The 20,144-nt window shown below is 48.8% G+C and overlaps 1 protein-coding gene across 3 annotated transcripts in view; it reads left to right on the forward strand.

Moving 5' to 3' along the window:
- The window catches only part of PACSIN2 (protein kinase C and casein kinase substrate in neurons 2), a 138,312-nt gene that overhangs the window by 88,018 nt on the left and 30,150 nt on the right, over positions 1 to 20,144 (forward strand). For all 3 annotated transcript variants that reach the window (XM_055328639.1, XM_055328638.1, XM_055328640.1), the window contains exon 2: positions 7,575 to 7,712. In XM_055328639.1, coding sequence (XP_055184614.1) covers positions 7,653 to 7,712 — 60 coding nt within the window. In that variant the 5' untranslated portion in view covers positions 7,575 to 7,652. The remainder of the gene's footprint in view (positions 1 to 7,574; positions 7,713 to 20,144) is intronic.

The following is a 20,144-nucleotide window of genomic DNA, read 5'->3' on the forward strand; positions in this document are numbered from 1 at the left end:
GCAGTGGTTCCAGGTTCCGGACTGTTTCCGTGAGAGGCCAGGCACTGTCCCAGGCTGGCCTCCCTGAGCGGAGTCTGGGCTTGCTGGTCACAAACACAGTTGTAACCATTCCTGTGATTGCCCCTTAGAGACCCCCCCCTGCCACCCTTCCCTCCCCTCTGCCCCTGGCATCTTTCAGCCCTGTGCTTGGCTCTCCAACCCCTGGAAGGCTCATTCCCACCCTGGCGTTTGGGATGGTTTTCTCGGTTTTCTCCCGGCCCAGGCCCGTATGCTTGCTTCTGGCATGTCCGCCAGCCTGCTGCTCTGCTGCTCTGCTGCTGGCTTGTTAATAGGTTCCTTCTTATGGGCCCAGCGGACCCTTGCGGGGAGGGAGGGAAAGATGTGTGCACCTTTCTTGAATTGGCTGCTTCATTGTGATTTGCGGGAAAGAAACAAAGCTAGGGGAAATCCATGGTGAACATATTTTCTTGGCTTTGCTTTTCCCATCGTGATGGGAAGGAATCAAGCATAACTCAACATATGCCACCGTGTACCAAAGGTTCATTTCAGAATCTGGTGTTGGGAATTTGTCTTTTCTTTCTTTTTTTTTTTTTTTAATTTATGATAGTCACAGAGAGAGAGAGAGAGAGAGGCAGAGAGAGGCAGAGACAGGCAGAGGGAGAAGCAGGCTCCATGCACCGGGAGCCCGACGTGGGATTCGATCCCGGGTCTCCAGGATCACGCCCTGGGCCAAAGGCAGGCGCCAAACCGCTGCACCACCCAGGGATCCCTGGTGTTGGGAATTTGGATGGCATTTCCCTGTCACCAGGTTAGACTGTAAAAGCCTAAGACAGCATGCCCCAAGGGGGACTGGAAGTATGTGCAGCCCTTGTTCAGAGTTAATGGAACTCATTTGGCATGACAGTTGAGTATTGTAGTTCAGTATCTTTAGGCAGAAATAATCGGCCAAATACAGGGTGCTAGATAGTGTGACAGACCTAGAGCAGGGCTAGCCTCCATCCCTGTCTTCGGAAGGAGTGGCACTGGCTCATTTGTCTGTCACTTTGCACTTTTCCAGAGTGTTCCCACATCCATTATCTTCCCCAAGCTTCTTCATGCCTTGGGAGGTAAGGGCGCCAGCAGTGTCCCTGCCTTACAGAGGAGGACAGGGCTCTCGGGACAGATGCCTGAGTTTGCAGAGGTAGAGCATGTCTATGCATTTTCCACTCGCTGCCATGCCTCCTTCCCGGGAACTTCACCATCCCATTGAGAAGCACCCAGCTAATTAAGAAATATATGTTATATGTTTTTGGCATTGATAGACATATTTCAGGAGTATTCAGTACCTTTTGGCATTAGAGGCCAACTCATTCCACAGCATGTCTCCAGGCTTAGCAATAGTTTAGGCTGGGTCAAGGCCCAAAAGAATGAAGGAAGCAGAACCAGGGAATTTGTCCGACCCGATCTCCTTTTGAAGGAACGGGTTTGTGAATTCTCTTATCCTCAGAAGCCTCAATTTCTCTAACATGTTTCTTTAGTCCAGAGGGTGCTAAAACCAGATTCATTTTTATGCTTAGAGACATTTGTGTGTGAAAAAAAATTCTGAGTAAAATTCCCTGATAGTCCGAGGACCTTCGGGGATGTTGTGGACATCACTGTTAATAAGACATCCTGAGAATCAAGCCCCCTTTTCTAAGGGAGCAGCCTGCCCTTCAAGTGGGGTTTCCAAAGCTGGGGGTGACTCAGGGCTGGATGAGCAGTGTCTTGCTGCAGTTGGGCAGCATGGAATCAGATGGTCTGGGTTGAGTCCTGGTCTAGCATTTACAGGCTGTGGGCCCTTGACCAGTGATTTGAATCATTTGTGCCTCAGTTGTCTTACTGTAAAGTGGGGACAGTGTTCATCTTTTGCAGTTTTTGAGGGATAAAAATATGTCTAAAGGTCATGTAGACCCCTGGTGGTGCTAAGAGGTGCTTGGTGCATGGGAGCAGCTGTATTATTGATTTATTCCTACCTGGCTTCCCAGTTAGAACAGCAGAACCACATCCAATTGAAGCAGGCTTTCTGCTTGACACAAACATGACCAACTTCAGCCACGAGACCGCACTTTGGGGGTATCGTTCAGTCCTTAGATAGTTATTGAACACCTGTGTAGTGCCATTAGGCAGCTCTTCTAGTTCCTTCCTTGCTGGTCTTGCTTTCCCTGTGGGACTGAGCCTGGCTTCTGGGGTATGGCCTCATCTACCACTGGTTCCCACTCAGGAGGGGGCACACTCAAGTGAGCATCCACACACTAGAACAGAGCTCCAGTGTTTGGCTGGACATTAGGGGGCTTTGTTCAGGAAGCTCATTTTTCTCTTAGAGCATAGGCCGTGCCCTGTGCCCTCCCATCTTACCTTAGAGTTTTTTGCAGCTCTAGGCGCCCTAATCACATGTTCCACCCCCACACCTCCCTTGAAAGAGGCAGTGAAAAAAAAATAAAAAGAATAAAAAAAATAAAAAGAGGGAATGAAGTGATCCAGGAAACAGGCTGTGGGGAAGAGCTCGCATTGTATCGTCCATGAGTGATGAAACTATGGATGATCTTTCTTCCTCTTCGTCCCTTTGTCCTTTCCTTGCCAAACCCTCTTCTTGAGTTGTCAGTGGAAACATCAGTTACTCTGTTTTTCTAAATTGCAAATACATTAAAAAAAATACCCAAGCTGATTGGTACACTGAGACTGCTTAACATTGGGTATTTCTGCTTTTTCTTGTCTTATGTGAATATGTAGAGCAGGCATTATGAGTTTTTTTTTTTAATTTTTATTTATTTATTCATGAGAGACAGAGAGACACAGAAAGAGGCAAAGACACAGGCAGAGGGAGAAGCAGGCTCCATGCAGGGAGCCTGATGTGGGACTCGATCCCGGGACTCCAGGATCATGCCCTGGGCCGAAGGCAGGCGCCAAACCTCTGAGCCACCCAGGGATCCCCTGAGATCTTATTTTGATTGTCATCAAGCATTTATTATCAATTTCACATTATTTACAGCACTAAAAAGGCAAAGAATATTTCTTCTGTTTGCATTTGACCAATTTAAAGTTTGGGTTTTTCCTGAAGATTTTCCCACTATTTTAGGCCAGCTTAGTTGTTTTCAGTTTCACTTAAAAGAAACTGAGGCCTAGTTCATGTGCTGTTTGTATTCCCAGCACTAGCTTCTTGAAACTTAGATCTTTGTTGAATGAATGAATCTGGCTCACCACAAGCAGCTGACAATGGCAGGTCTTCCCCTCCTTCCAATTTTAAATTTATACAAGACCATGTGTCACTGAGTCAGTGATACTTTCTGGGCTCCTTTTTTCCAGTCCCCTCCATCGCTGAGGCTGGTTATGGTTGGTGTGACTTGGGAGGTCATGTGGGCCTAGAAAAAGTGGCTGATCTTGTGCCACGTTGAGTTGTGCCAGTCAAATCTGGTCATAAAAGAACGAATCTCGCTGTGAGAGGGCTCACAGGCTGGGAGCTGATTCTGTTACTTTTGTAAAATCACCAGTCATGAATTTCCTTGGCCTCCCTTGACCCATCTTGACTGCCCTCCCTGCTTATAGATGGGAAGCCCTTCTCCTGGGTGCCCATGTAGAGAGCCCATCTGCCTGTAAGTCCTTTTCTAGCTTGCCCCATACCCTCAGGAGGAAAGCCCTCTCATTCTTGCTTTCTTGGTATTTTCATAGCAGTTTACTCATAATACCCACAAACGGTTCATTATATGCCATGTACTATAATAGGAAGATCTTGCATTTTAGAACCACAAAGCCTAGTCTTGAGTCATGACTTCCCCATTTATAACATTAAACAAGTTACTTGGCCTTCAGTTTCTCATCTGTGCAAAGGGAATAAGAATATCTACCTCATGGGACTATTACAAAAAATAAATGAGATTGTGGAATATTGCTAACATTGCACTTGGACGGACATTTATAGCTTTGAATGCACATATGAGAAAAGACAGGCAGAAAAATAATGAGCTACACTTTCATGTTCAGATCTAGAGAAAGAACAACTTGAAGCCAAAGGTGGTGGAAAGAAGGAAATTAATAAAGGGAAGAAATCAAGGGAAAAAAAGACAGATATTCAACAGACAGGTGAAAGAAAGCAGGTTGAGAGTAGATTCTTTGAAAAAAAATACGAATTGATAACTCTGATAAGACTGATCAAGAGAAAAGGCACCAAAATCTAATGTCAAGGATGAAAAGAGGGCACGACTATTGATCCCCTCAGTCTTTAAAATGATCATAGGAGGATAGTGTGAACTACTTTATGTCAATAAATTTGAAAAAATATCACCTGGCTTCCCTAAAAAACCACAACTCCACAAAGATCAACACACAAAGAAATAGAAAATACACAAATAGTCTTTTCCCTTTTAACCAGAATCTGTGTTTAAAAGTGTTTAAACGAACTAGGGGTGGTGGAAGGGGAGGTGGGCAGGGGGTGGGGGCGACTGGGTGACGGGCACTGAGGGGGGCACTTGATGGGATGAGCACTGGGTGTTATTCTTTATGTTGGCAAATTGAACACCAATAAAAAATAAATTTATAAAAAATAAAATAAATAAATAAAATAAAATAAAAGTGTTTAAAGAAAACTCCAGGGCAGCCCAGGTGGCTTAGCGGTTTAGCGCCGCCTGCAGCCCAGGGCGTGATCCTGGAGACCCAGGATCAAGTCCCATGTCGAGCTCCCTGCATGGAGTCTGTCTGCTTCTCCCTCTGCCTGTGTCTCTGCCTCTCTCCCTCTCTGTGTCTCTCATGAATAAATAAATAAAATCTTAAAAAAAAAAAAAAAGAAAAACTCCAGGCCCCAGTGACTTCACTGACAAATTCTGCCAAACATTTAAGGAAAAATTAAGCCAATCTTACATAAACATCCATTTGTGATAAAAGCTCATAGTAGAATTCCAGTAGAAAGAAACTTTCTAACCTAAAAAGTGTTATTTTAAAATACTGTATCACAAACATCATACTTCATGGTGAAAAAGAGAAAGTTCTGTCCTTGAGGCCCGGGATCAGCTTGGTGCTGGTACAGCTGTCACCTTGGGGACTGTCACAACTGCTGAGCACAGTGCCAGGGTAGGCACAGGGCCCTGGACTGAGAGAGCATTACCACGCTGCCACCATGGGACTCAGGTGAGGAAAGCTGGGCTTTCCCTATTCCCACTGGTCAGCCAAGAGCATGCCTTGACTCCAAAGCCCTCTACAGCTCCAGTGTTATTTGGTTTTGTTACTTGGCGATTCAGGTTCTTTCTCTTAGGAGGAGTCGAGTGTGTCTTTTTTTTTTGCTGAGCCCAGTGGCAACCTCTTCTTGGCTCTTGGCACTTAGTAGGCTGTTAACAAATTTTATGCAGAACTGACCATCCATTTGTGTCTAAACCATGGCCAAACCCTGGCAAGTGCATCCCTCTGCCTGAGCTCTTCAGGTATTGACTGCTTCTTCCAGAGCAGGCACCTGCTCCTCTCTGCACCTGCTCTCTGCAGCTGTTCCCAGAGCTGGCTAGGCAGCCCAGCCAGTGGCTCAGCTGGGCTACTTTGAGACTTGCCTGAGCCCAAAGTCCAGATATTTCCTGAGAAGCCTGGAGCAGACAACTGCTCTCGGTAGAGACTGTGTCACTGCAAATGTGGGCTGGCGTGCTCCCAGGAGGGCCCTGGCCAAGAGCGTAGGATTGCCTAGAGAAGGGGGTGCTGTGAAACATGGCACCAGGGCCCAGCCAGGGCGGCCTGTCGGCCTTTGTGATATCCTGGAGTTACAGTGACACGTTGTTCCGTGATGGTGGAGCCAAGGTCCAGACAGCGTGCTGGCAGGAAGAGTGTGCACGTGGCGCAGGGGCAACTGCCTGGCTGCAGGCTTTTAGAGCACTTGGCTTTGAAGTACCGTCATCCACTCTTTCAATTTATTGGCCATACATTGCTGTGTTCAGCTTAGAAGCTGTCACATCCATCAGATTAAATCCTTTTAATAGCAACTAGATCTTAGGTTATAAGACACCAGATTTATTTAAAGTTCAGATAGTTTTTGAAAAACATCTTGGTGTGATGGAGAGAACATTACCTTGGCAAACTTGTCAAATGTTGTTTCCGCCATTCACTACTTGGGTGACAGAGGCAAGTTACTTAACCTTCTCGAGCATCGGTTTTCTCAACTATAGAGATAAAGGAATGATAGTGATAATAATTACTATCTAATGACAATTACATTATAATTTACTATGTCCATCCCTGCATGTCTGGCCTCATTGGTCCTCACTATAATTCTGTGATGTATATTCCATATTCATCTCTCTCTCTTTTTTTTAAAAGATTTTATTTCTTTATTTATTCATGATAGACCTAGAAAGAGAGAGAGAGAGAGAGAGAGAGAGGCAGAGACACAGGCAGAGGGAGAAGCAGGCCCCATGCCGTGAGCCTGACGTGGGACTCAATCCCGGGACTCCAGGATCACACCCTGGGCCAAAGGCAGGCACTGAACTGTCGAGCCACCCAGGGATCCCCTTCATCTCTCTTTTATAGATGAGGACTTTGAGGCACAGAGAGGTTAGATAACTTGCATGCTGTTGCCCAGCTAATGAATAATAGGTCTGGGATTGGAGCCCGTGTTCGTGTTCCTTACTATGCTTCTAGACTGTTTCATAGGGAATTGTGAGAACTAAGTATGATCACATATGAAAAGTACCTACAATAAAGTCTTGTACCTCTGCCCACTCCACCCTACCTGGGCCCTCCCACAGCAAAGCTGGGGCTTTGGATTCCTGACCATGGTAGTTAGGGAAGTTCCAGATCTCTGACTGTGTGATTGGAACACAGGGTGATGGGAAGGAAAGTGGAGTCAACTTTTCACCACGTCAGGGAGTCTCATGTGGCTGTGGACAGGTCATTGCATCAGTGATCTGTACTCATGAATGTCGCGGTGGGGGTGAGGTTCCTTCCTTCCTCTCTCTATAGGAGGTTAATCACCCCTTTACCCTTGTCTGGATTTAGAACATTGCCTCATGATCCAGACATGATCCCTTTTGCTTGTTAGTCTTTACTCTTTCTAGCTGAGTTAGACAGTATCAGAATACACTAGCCTGAATTTGGGGCTTCAGTGGCTGGGGTGAATCAGTCATGGGTTGGGAGAGGGAGACAGTGTCCAACACAAGTGAAACATGGAGGAGTCTGGGGGTGGAGTCAAGGGTGGATCCTTTCCTCTTGTGCCTTACCCCAGGCCTAGTCGGGCCTGGTGAGCCTAGAGATACAGGGACTCTCCCTGTATCTTCGCTTATTCTCACATGTGCTCGGTCTCTTTCTCCAAGGGACAAGGAAGATTGTTTAGTGAGGCTGTTGGTCAAAGAACATGAACTGTTCTCTGGAAAACTCTTTAGTAAGATGTTGAGAAGGTTCACTTGTTAATATGAAACACACAAGCATATAACATATGCATACATGTTATTTATTGACTTTCTTTCTCCTTGAGGGAACACTTGAGACTGTGCTATACTAAGGCAGTGATGGGATGGAAGCTGTAAAATGGGGATGGCTTACTTATTGCCTTGGGAATTTAAAAACCACAACAATGTGCTTTTCTTTTGTAGGTTTGTCTGCGGATTTTGAGCATCTGAAGTTGACCTCTGCTTTAAGCATTTGCTGCTGCTCCCTTACTGCCTGAAGAGATGTCTGTCGCTTATGATGATTCCGTTGGAGTAGAAGTGTCCAGTGATAGCTTCTGGGAGGTAATGCCCATGCTTGCTTCCCCGTGAACGTGGAAACCAGTCTGATAGTGCTTGACTGACCTGGCTTCTTTTGGCTGGTATTGGGGGGAGAGATGAACAAATCCCTAACAGACCAGGTCTCTGTGGTCAGATTCAGATGGTGACAGGTGTGGCTAAGCTGTCAATGCAGGCAGTGAACTTACCTGACTAGGAAAGACTGGTAAAGAGGCTAGAGGTGCTTGTCAAGGTCTTATCAATTTGTTTGTTCTGGGATCTTCCTTTTTACACTTAGCTAGCCATGATGTGACTTGGTGCTGCATTTACTCATTACTGGGCTTGGCTTGAGAGGCAGTGTTACTTCTTTTGTGTGGAAAAGTGGGTGGCAGTGATGTGACATCATGGTGAACAGTGTGGGCAGGTGGCCAGAGGGCTGACCATCTGTCCTCAAGCCTGTCAGAGCATCTTTCTATGGGTTTAGGCCCTTGAGGAACTCCTTTCCTGAGTAGATCTTGGGGAGATGAGTTGTTCTTTCTGGAAGTCACTCTTCCTCAGCCCACTTTTTCCTGCCTGCTGCTTAAAGGAAAGCCCATTTTTTTGTCCTTGAGGCAAAACCTCTGGAAATTTCCAGGCAGCTGTGGGGTTAGTGTAAGGAACACTGGCTTTGCATTTGGAAAGATCTGAGCTCTGGTCCCAGCTGTGCCATTGCTAGCTGTGTGACTTTGGGCAAGTTGCTTGACTGATCTGAGCCTCAGGTCTTCATCTCTAAAGGGAGATGATAGGGCTGCCTTGGTGGCTTAGCGGTTTAGTGCCTGCCTTCGGCCCAGGGAGTGATTCTGGAGTCCTGGGATCGAGTCCCACATTGGGCTCCCTGCATGGAGCCTGCTCCTCCCTCTGCCTGTCTCTCTCTCTCTCTCATGAATAAATAAATAAAATCTTTAAAAAAAATAAAATAAAGGGGGATGATAATGTCCTTCGAGAGAAGCTGCATGATGGAACGAGAGTATAGACATCAGCACCCACGTGGGTGCTTTCCTGACCCCAGACTCAACTAGTGCAGAGATGGGGAGGATGCTGGGGGTTTGCTGGGGACTAGCACGAATTAGTTTTATAGATGTTGATTGAATAGGTATATAATATTGTCTGAGATCAAATACCATGTGATATTGTCTAATAGAGACAATGATAGGTGCCCAATTTTTAAAAAGATGGGCAAGGAATTCAAAATTCTGGTAAGACTTTTCAGGGCACCTGGTTGGCTCCGTTCGTTAGGTGTCTGACTCTTGATTTGCCTCAGGTCATGATCTCTGGGTCACAAGATGGAGCCCCGTGTTGGGCTCTGCACTCAGCAGGGAGTCTGCTTGAGATTCTCTCTCCCTCCCTCTTTCTATCTCTCTCTCTCAAATAAATCTTTAAAAAAATTCTATTAACACTTAAAGTTGGGCAAAAGGTCATTATTGCCTTTTTATTAAAAGTATGTGTTCTGTGAGCAACTACTATGTGCTAGGTCCTTTGAGTCTCCAGTGGGAAATGTGACAGCCCAATTCCTTGTCACTCGGCTGGTAGCAGTCTTCCTGGTGGATATCCAGGCCAGAGCTCAAATTTCAGTAGCCAGAGAGGTACATCTGCCCCAGGAAACATTTCACAGAAGGCAGCAAAAGTGACAGAGTTACAATTGAGTCCCAGCTACCATAGCAGCAGCTCCCTGGCATTGTTTGGTGCATTCTCTTGATGTGGAGGTGTTCAGGGATGCTGGTGGGGGTTGGGCGTGAAATACACGGAGCTGTATTAGAACAGGCAGTTACAGGATACAGTTTGGAGGTGCCTCTGGACAGTGTTGGAATTCAGGACTGCTCCTCTGCCCCCTTGTGCAGGTTCAGGTTCATGGGCAGTCATGTCTTACTTGCTTGCCCCCAGGGAGGCTTTGGCCTTGCCAGCATTGCAGAAGTACTCGGAGAGCCAGCAGTGGCTGTGCAGAGCCTTCCCGTGAGCTCCTGGGAGGCTGGCCTTTGGGAATGCAGGTCCTTGTTAGTTTCAACACTGGACCAAAACTAGATAGAATCCTTTAGAGGTGGGGAAACTTTGTTTTGTAACTCTGGTGATATTGCCATCTGGTACTAATCAGTACCTGCCTTGAGCTAGATGGCGGTGCAGAGGCCGGCACACACAGCAGGCCTTGTGAGCCATAAGCCAGGAGAGGCAACCAGGCAGGTTCAGATGCATGCTTTGGAGGTGGATGGCCTGGGCTTGACTTCCTGCTTCAGGGGATAGGGGCACTTTGGGCAGGTTGCTGATATTTCTTTCCCTTCATTTCCCAATTTGTAAAGTGGGGTTAGAAATGGTACCTATATCCTAGTATTGTTGTGAGGAATGATCACGTGTAAAGCAGTGTAGGGCATCGGGACAGGTGCGGACTGAGAGCTGTCCCTCTGATGTGGGAGCTGGAGGTGGTCAGCACACACGCAACACATCATCTGTGCCTGCAGGGTGCATTTGGCAGCATCATTTGAATTACCCAGTTGATGGCAGAAACTGTTCTGGAGAAATGAGGTAACTAAATATAGTGCTATCACAGAAGCCTTTAGCTGCTTCTTTAAAAAAAAAAAAAAAAAAACCCAGTGGATAGAAGTTGCCAGTGTACAGTGTCAGCATATGTTAGATCAAGCGGCTTTAAGAAGTCCTGTTGCTAATTTAAGCTCTTAGGCTCCCTGTGAAAATCTTAGCTGCGATAATGTCAGTGGACAAGAACATCTCCTTTTGCCCAAGGAATGCTAAGGCAAATGGTTTATTTTCGAGTCAGGCTCCACTCATCTTGTGATGGTATCTCTAAAATTATTCTTCAGTTTATAGAAATCAGCAGTGCCATCACCCTCCTCCTCCGTGTTGGCTGTTCATGGAACGGAGGAACAGTTCCTCAGGATGAACCCACCCCAGTGGGCTCTGAGTCACTTGGGTGCCCCCTGCCAGCCACTCATCTCTCCAAGCTGCCAAGCAGGGTCCCTCTTTCCCACAGGAGGTATCTTATCACTGATGTGCCCCCCAGACCTATACACATCTACAGAAAGCCTTGTGGCCTGGAGGTAGAAAAGTCCTTGTGCTTAGTTTTACTCCTTTCCACCAAAAGGTACTCACTGGAGAGCGGATCATTCCAGAATCCTCTTCTGCATGCTGGCTGTGTGCCTGCATGGGAGGAACACGACCTGACCCTCCAAGAGGCTTTGGCTGTGACATTTGGAGGTAATCTCTCATGGGAGGAGACTGACACTAGCTGGATTATCGTGTGGGGTGCTGTAAGATTGTTGGAGCGCTCGGGTGCAGCAGGGCTCCCACTGGAGAATGGGCAGAAAGGTGCATTAGAAGACAAGCAGGACTGGTATCACTAGGCACTCATGTGTTTGCTAGATGAGTTGAGTGAGCAAGTCCTGGGATGAGAGATCACCCACAGGGACTAATATCAAATGGAGGCATTTGTAGGTATTTGGAGGGGACACTTTCTGTATTACCCAATACCTACAGTAAGCCATTTGGAAAAGAGGAGCAGGCTCTGATTCTCTCAGTGAAGGCTCCCAGAGGAAAGAGGACAATGGCCTCCATGGGGGGAGGAGGCAGTGGGGCCAAGCTGCAGTCTGCCTCTGAGTGTCAGGGCATTCAGAGGAGAGGGCCTGCTGGCTGGCATCACTGGAGAAGGCATGTGGCGTTGGCGTTGGTAGGGCTGGACTTTGAGATGGGCTGGCAGTCTGGATTGAAGCAAAGTCTAGAAGCCAGAATGAGCACGGCATTGCAGAAGGCTGAAGACCTGGAATTCTTTGGAGCCCAGGGTTGTTTTGGAGGCCAGAAGTCACGTGGGATTGGGTAGGTTGGAGCCAAGAGGAGATTGTTCCCCAAGTGGGTGTCTTCTCCAACATGTTGGAGCTTGGCCTGTCCTCCACAGGTTTTTCAGCATGGGGTAAGGTGGCTCAGTTACTTCTGGCAAGTCTCCTGGCTCAATCCAGGAGCCTGAGGGCCCTCCCATTGCATCCTCTGCTTCTAGGGCCTACTTCTGGGTCTTCTCTAGGCCCCAGAGCTGGTGTACAGAGAACCTAGGCTACAAGGTGTGGGGGTTTTCACATGTCATTAGTGCTTTCAGGGAAAGCCTGGCTGCCTCTGCCTTTTGGGGGGCTCTGGGCACGCAATGGCGGGTGTGTTGCCAGCAGGCCTGCTGCTGCCCGAGTCTTCAAGGGCTCCTTGGTGGCCAGGCTGGAAGGACAAACTGCTAATTTCAGGAACCAGGCCCTGAATCTGCCTCATCCCCAAGGCAGGGCTTCTGCACAGCTGTCAGCCACATGTGCGGTTAGAGCTCAGATCTCCCTGGAGAAGCCAGGCTGGGGCTGACCTGTACTGCACTCTTCGTGGGCACAAAAGGCCCTTGAGGGAGAAGAGTATTGGGGGGATGAAGAGAACATAAATATATTACTGAAAATGTTCTAAGGATGTTAGACCTAAAGAGTTGGCCTGTACCTCTGGGTATTTACCATCTCCTTCAGAGCAGGCTCTCCTGGCAGCTTTCTCTCCAACTGTGGAGAGAGTATCACACGAGAACATCTCCACATGCGGTGCTGTTTTGTCTGGAAGACCATCCACATGGAATGGTGTGCATTTTTCCTATCCCTCTAGAACAATTTTCTGGGGTCTTGAGATCCCAGAGCCAACATTTGCCATGTTGGGCAGTTACAGGGCAGCAGGGTGACTCTTGCAAGTGGAAGCTTGAGGTGCGTGGAAATAAATCACCTTGCTGCTCTGCAGCAGTGACCTGTTCCATTTTTTCTCTGGCCACCGTCCGTATACGCAGACCTGGACGGAGTTTCCCATGTGCTGGCCCGTCTGTGGGTGTATCAGCTTCATTGTGACCCCGCTGCTCTCCCACTGAGCTCCCAGCAGGCTGGTGGCATGCCTTGAGTTCCCTGAAGTTTCTAAAGGAACCCCTGATTCATTCTTTCAGGTGAACTATCTGCTGTGTCGTGACTGAGGATTAGGGCCCTGGCCTCCCCTGCGTTATGTTCAGTCTGTTCTCTACCTTGAAGCCAGGGCAGCTCATCCAGAAGAGCAAACCTGTATGATTCTTTGCCCCCTGTGGGAAGCTCCAGTTTTTCGCATCACCTCCAGAGTAAAACCATACTCTGTAGCATAACTAAGGCATAAACATGTGTTGGCAGCTGCTGGACCACCTGGTCCTTCCTGAGGAGCAGCTAAACTGAGCACCCCTAGGTGCCTGTCCACAAAGAGCTGCCTCCCTTCCTGGTGGTCTTTCCTCCAACCTGACCTCATTTCTTTCCCAGCTCCTCCTCCAAGCAGTCTTCTTGACCCCTTCTAGCAGCCTTGGCAGCCTTCCTGCATGCCCATCCAGTGTGTGGTCTCACTGTTTGCTCTGGATCTGAACAACCTGAGGGCAAGGACGTCATTCTCACCTGCCACGCTGAATGATTGTTGATTTGAGTGCACCAAGTAAGTCAGAGAAAGGAAGAGGTTTAATGCTAGCTAGTAAGACATGCTTTTTTCATAAGCTTACAACAAAATATTTGGAAAGGAGATATGTATGGAAATAAGCACAATAGTGAGCAGAACCCATTCTTTCAGTAAACATTTATAGAGCACCCACTATGTGCCAGGCCCTGCTCGAAGCCTTGGGGATACAGCATGAATAAAGCAGACAGAAATGACTTTTAAATGGTCCAGGTGAAGCATTGTGAGGATGTGGAAGAGGCTCTCCCTCTGGGCACTCCAGAGCTGTGTCAGAGGTGACTCTAAGTGAATGGAGACTTTTTGTCCCCTGCTCCTCTATCCCATACATGGGTGTGTATTTGAATAGGTTATCAGGCTGTGTGCACGTAAGCTCTGTGCTTATGGTCTGGTCTGTGTACTTTTAACTTAGTGATAATGACTAGCATTTATTGCTTCATGCTAGACCCCTGTTCTGGCTTATATGGATGCTCCTGAGCCTCACAACTGCCTTCTGAGATTGTGATCTCCACTTTACAGTTGGGCAAACTGAGGCTCAGGTGGTTTGCTGGTGCCCAGCTTCACATAAAGAGTAGGTGATGGAGCTGGGATTCTGGCCCAGGCACCTCCCTGTAGAACTGCTCTCTAGCCTCAGCTGTCAGCCTCCCAGGAGCTCCTCAGAGAAGAGAAATGTTCTTTTGCTCTGACTGCCCCACACTGAATGCTTCTACTTCAGTATGAAGTCATGTCCTGTGTGGGGTCAGACCCTGGCACCACCTTTGCTAGTGATGACCCCGAGGGCCCAGAGAAGTGAGATAGCCCAGTTTCCTAGGCAGTGACATGACCTTGTGGATTTCTCCTCCCCAGGATGGCTGCAAGAATTGATAACCCGCACAGGGCAGGGGCCTCAAGATTCCTGAGCCTGAGGGGCGTGCAGCCTCCTCATTTAGTTCCCTTCTTAGCCCTGCACACGAATGTTGCATGCACGGGAACAGGCAGAGGGGGATATGCCTTTCATCTTGTTGGTACGGGCTTGTTCCTCCCTTGTCAAAATGCTGCTGTTCTAAATGCCGCAAAAGGAGCCATTCCTTAAGATAATTGTTTTGCTGTCAAGCTTTTCCTCTGAAGATAAATTATTTTCCCATCTGATTTCAGTGATGTCAAAGTAACTTGTTTTAGTCATGTAAGATAAAACTTTCCCTTTCTACTTAGTAAACAAATAGAATAACAGATTTTTAGAGCTGGTGGGCTCTTAAGTGCTCACTTAGACTGTGCTGGCTTAGCTCCATGGAGACATTTGTATACAGATGTTTGGAGCTGGCGCTTAGGGATCCAGGTATGGAGATGGAGTGAGGGAGCTCATGGTCCTATGGCTGGGGTGTGTGTGTGTGTGTATGGGTGTGTATGTGTGTATGCATGCATGCATGCTGTGTGTGGTGTGTGTATGTGTGTAGTGTAGAGGGGGTTAGTAACAGAAATCATGAAGGTAGAACCAGGGATTCAGATGCAGGGGACTCAGGAGAGGTGGGATACTGTGAAAGCAGCAGTTTGGAGAGGGGATGGTCATGGAAGGAAGGGGGTGCTATTCCCACTTTTCCAGTCTTGGCAATGTCTCCACCGGGTAATTTGGCTTTGTTCCCCAGGGGTTCACCCTGTTTCAGATAACTAACTGTCCTGCCTCCTTTCACCATTAGAGGAGTTTCTACCAAAAGCTGCCAGTCTTCAGTGAACCCTTACTTATAGACCCGGGGAGACCATCTCCCTTGCCAGGTCAGCGGCTGCTCTTGTGGCAATGAGTGCCGCGCATCCAGCGCCTACCTGTATCGAGAGGGAGAATCAAAGAGTTGTGACTTGGGCACTCGGCATCTGTGTTGTCAGGCTGTTTCCTGGGCACTTGGCTGAAGGACGAGTGTGTGGGAGTGTCCAGAGACCATGAGCTTGAGGGTGGAGTAATAGGGGTGATGGCTTGTAGGTAGGTGTGCGCTATGACACAGACAAGTCCTTGGGTGCCGCTGGGCCTTGTTGACATCTGAGCAATATGTGCTGAGCACAGTGAACCCAGTGGACCACTCTAAAGGAGTTGTTCAGTTCTAAGATAACTTTGTTTCAACACCTCCTTCCTTTGCACTTTGTGTTTTGCTTTTGGAGTTAGATCTGCAAACTGAACTGGGATTTCTGAGTTTCTTTGTCTTCCTTTTTTTATTTGAATGTTTAAAGATCGATGATGATCTTTGAAGTTGCTGAAGTCTTTGTGCTTTAGAACTGTCATGTAGCACAGGGCGCCTTTGCTGGGTGAGGAGCCTCATTTTCTTCACCCTCCTGCTTGATGAGGACAGTTCCAGGATCAGATGGCAGGGCCGGTTAGCATTTTGAGTGAGAGTTGAACATAGGAGCTGGGAACCAGAGTGAGGTGGGGGGGCAGTGGCAGGCCTGGTGCTGGGTCACATTCAGCCAGAGCACAGATCAGCCTCCCAGGTGGCCAATGAATGGCAGCAGAGGCAGGCCAGCAAGGGATTGGGTCTGTGACCCTCTCGGAGCCCTGCCAGGTAAAGAGCATTATCCCGTCTTGAGGATGGCAAGCCCGGTGAGGTTAGGTTAGTCCGAGTGTGTGTGTGTATGGGGGGGGGGGGGACACCAAAATGGGAGCTCCTGAGTCCTCTGTTCCAGTGCTAGGCCGGTTGGGATCCCAGAGGGTGAGTGAGCTAGAAGGCAGAGGGAGAACAGAAGGAGGGAATGAATGGAATCCTATAGAAACAAGGACCGCCACAGCGCTGTTGGAAAGCCAGGCAGAGAGTTGATGGTTTTCCAGAGATACTCCTTACTCCCCTGTGCTTTCAAGCACACAGCAGATTTCACAACCCTAACATCCATAGTGACCTCACTGGGGAAGGAGGGCTCAGAGTAGGGGGGTTGAGAGAAGCTGAGCGAGGAGGCCCCGTGCCGGCACCTTGGAGCCGCCCTGCCAGTGTGTGTGGAATAAGGTGTCTGCCGTGCACCCTGCCAGGAACGTGGCTGGGGATGTGGTGGCACTGCAAGGCCCAAGTGGCACTGCCTGGGACACGGGCAGACTGGGGATAAACTGCCTCGCATCCTGGATTTGACTGAAAGCCTCGTCAGCATAAGTGAGGCAGCTGTGGGGGCTCTTTCCAGATTGGCAGAAGCGTTAGTGATCTGCTCATTCGTCACCCTGGAGTTCCTCTGTGATGGTGCTCCAAGAGCTGGTTCTTAGCTTTTGTGAGGAGAGCCGGAATGACTCACTGGATTAAGAACTTGGTAAATAAAGGATCATGAGTTACTTCATTGCCCATGCCTCTGCTGAGGACTTAGCAATCCCCAGGCCCTTCCTATGTACCTGGAGCCAGAATTCCCACTCCCAGCACCGTGCAGGCATCGAGAGGTATTACAGGGTCCCCTCTATGTGCCTGGCATGGAGGAGGGAGAAGAATTAAGCCACAGTCCTTGCCTTCAGAGCCCACTGTTAGCACATTTGGGCAGGCAACAGCAGATGTCCGTGGAAGAGGAACAAGGGATGGGCTGAGCCAAGGGGAAGGCTTACCGAGGGGGTGGCATCTTGTATAGCTCATGCTCTGTGGGCCTCATATCCTGCCCCAAGCCTTCAGAAAGCAGCCTTGCCTCCCCCGCAGAGTACCCTTCTGCTCTTACCACAAGCATCATTTCCTTCAGGCAGTCCTGACCACCCAGAGTGTTCCTTTCAGAACTGGTAACTGTCTGTAATTGGGTTATTTATCTGACCATAAGTTCCAGGAAGGTAAGGACCACAGCAGTTTGTTCACCACTATGTCCCTCGTCTCCCACTTAGTCCTTGGCACACAGTTAGGTGTTCATTACACACTGGTGTGTGGCAGGAGGGTGGTGCTAGGGTCTCAAAAATTGAGTTATGAGGGCTTGAGGGGGCAGCCAGCCGGCTGGGTGCATTGACAAACTCTTCAATTAGAAATCCTGAAATTACAAAGGGCCCCTGGAAATCATCTACCCCTGTCTCCCCACTGCATTTTGTCTCCAAATGGACAAAATGTAGAAATGGCCAGGTCTGGTCAAGTGACGCCTGAGCCAGGGTAAGAGCACGCCTGGCTGGGAAGAAACCCACGCTTTCCAAGTGCGTTCAGTCCTTACGAAACCAGTTCTACCTCCACCTTACAGCTGAAGGAATGGAAACATGGGGAGGGAGACCCACACAAGGTCATTTATTTGGGGGCAGGGCCAGATGTTTGCCTCTCCCTCATGAGGGGTGCCTTCATCAGAGAGGGCCGGGGGGCTAAGGGACTCAAGGCAGGTAACAGAAGCTCATTCAGCCAGTTTCGTTGCCATCTGCAGGACTGTAATTAAGGAATCTCAGAAGGGTCATCTTTCATCCTTGTCTCTCAGAAAGGCTGGTTGAAAATATCCTGGAGCCACTCCGTGTATTTTATCAGCTTTCGGTAAAACACTGGACTCTGACTCTGTGGACTTGAGGGAGGGAGGGATACCACCAAGGCTTTTCTTTCTGTCCAGTCAGCTTGGCACAGCTGGCTCACCCTTGAACCTGCCTCTCCACAGTGTAGAAGGAGCAGTTGTGGTGCTTGGGCCTTCAGGGTCACAGATTAAAGGGCATGAGCCTTGTGTGGGTGAAATCAAGGTCATCTTAGTGGTCTTAGTAGTTTACAGGTTTGGGGTTCCTCCCATGAGCCTTGGTGGCACACAGTGGAATCAGAAGCAGGGCCAGTACATTACTTTTCAGTCTTGAACTGTGTCTGTGGCCTTCCCTGGGATCCGTGTGGCTGGTTGGAAGCACACTCATCACCTGATGTCTACCTGTTAAGTCTTGGCTTTACTCTCTCTGTTCTCAGCCTGAGGAAGATTCTAGAAGGTGGGCTCTGCCTCTTTCTGGCTGCATGATTGTGGGTGACTTTGCCTCTTTAAGCCTTGGTTTCCTTTTCTGTAGAATGGAAACACTAATAGTACCCACTGCCAAGGATTGTCACAGGATTAAATGAGGTGACACATGCAGAGGTGTTAGCATGCTGCCTTGCAGCATAATAGAGCATGCTCTATTATGATGCTCCTGCTGATGAGAAACAGTGTGTGATGCCAGAGGCTTGCAGCCCAGCTGGGGCAGGGGGGGTAAGATGAACAACTGTAACCCATGTGGGACAAGCTGTGGCTGCAGGCCATGGGGACAGTGTGTGGGAAGGCCCTCGTGGCCCCCAAGTGGACCAGCAAGCAGGAGCCAGTGGTGGGGAATTGGTCCCGACTGTCTGCAAGTGCAGGTGATGCAGGCGCTCCCTCTTGGTGGTCTGGCAGGAACAACGGTTATCAGGGAGGCCTCCATGGGGAAGACAAGCTGAGCCTTAATAGAGAACTGCATCTGGAGCAGGTAGGATGGGACTCCACACCCACATCCTTCACCGTCTCTCTCCCTGCCCTGGATGCTAGTCCCTTCCCTTTGCTAGAGATAGGGCTTGTGTGAGCGTAGGCTCTTGTGGACCTTATAGCCTTGCTTTGTGTGTAGGTATTTTTAATTCTCATCGAAGACATCATGCTCCCTGTCATTCTGTTTCTTTTACTCCACTGTTGGGGAGGTCTGTGCAGGTCATGGTGTCTACACCTAGCCCTGCATGTCTCGCTGCTTCCCTCCACATCACTGTGCATGCCACGTTCATGCCTGCCATGCGTTCTCCAGGAAGAATACTCCTGTGTGCCCTCAGCCCAAGAGAACATTTCTGTGGGATGTGACTCAGGAACAGAATTGCTGGGTCCTCATAGGGCATGTGTATGCTTAATGACTTAATTACTGCCTGGTTATTCTCAGGCCCACCCCAGTCTGTTTTCCACCAGTATGTACAGTAAGGGTCCTGTGTGCCCCCTCTGTCCCACACTTGGTGTTTCCCATCCTCGAGTCCGCCAGTCTGTAGGGATGAAGAGCCTTGCGATCATCGTATTCCCCCATCACACGAGGCTGAGCCCCTTGCTGCTGTGAGCCCCATAGATTTACTTCTTTCTGAAGTTGCCCTAATCATACCCTTTGCCCAGCTTCCCTCAGGGCCTGTCTTTTTCACGGAAATATGTAGGACCTCCCTGGGATATTCCAGTTTAGCCTCTTGTCAATTTTGACATAGCAAATGAGGAAATAGGGTTTGCACCCTGTTAACTTTGTCCATGATGTAGGTTTCTGAACAGGAATCCTTAATTTTTGATGTAATAAAATTTATTTATACACATAGGCACACGTCTGTATAAGTATTTGTACAGCTTTGACTTTGGAAATTTTGTTTAAGGATCCTGCCTGGCCCTAAGTCACACAGATAGTCACCTGCATTGTCTTCTAGTCATTTATCGGTCCTGCCTTACATTTTTATTGAGTGCCAGCCACGCGGCAGAGCCGGTGGGAGGCAGTGTAGAAAGAGCAGTGGATGAGGAAGACAAAAGTCCACACTCTCTTAGGGCAAAGAGTTGGATAGTATTTGGGCTTGATGTCCTGTGTGCTGCAGGCTCTGGTCCGCAGTACAGCTTGGGATGGCGGGAAAGAAGGCTGTCTGGGGGCATGGACCCAGGGGCTGGCTAGGGAGGGCAGAGTTTCTGGGGCACAGACTGCCCATCCTCACTGCGTTGTGCATTCAGTCAGCAGTGAGCCAGCCAGGCCTTCACTGGTGTTCCTGGAGGGTCCAGATTCCATTGGGGTTGTTGGTGATGTTGAGATGAGCCACGGGCAAGAAGAAGCCAAGGCAGCACAGGGGTGGAAGAGTGTGAGCTTTGGGGCAGCCCTGCTTGATTCCATTTTCATTTGAGTCACTGGTTTCACTCTGAGACTGAGATTGTAATCGGGTGATTTGTCAGTGTGATGGGTCTGGTCTGATGGTCAACAACCAAAGAGAAGAGTACAAAGAATAACCTGGGGGGCCAACCAGTGGGAGGCTCAGAGGGGCTGCAGGTCTGCAGGTCTGCGTTCACTTTCCCCATCTCCCACCTGGGATCCCCAGAGGT

The sequence above is a fragment of the Nyctereutes procyonoides genome, unplaced genomic scaffold, assembly GCF_905146905.1.
Source record: "Nyctereutes procyonoides isolate TBG_1078 unplaced genomic scaffold, NYPRO_anot_genome, whole genome shotgun sequence".
Classification (NCBI taxonomy): domain Eukaryota; kingdom Metazoa; phylum Chordata; class Mammalia; order Carnivora; family Canidae; genus Nyctereutes; species Nyctereutes procyonoides.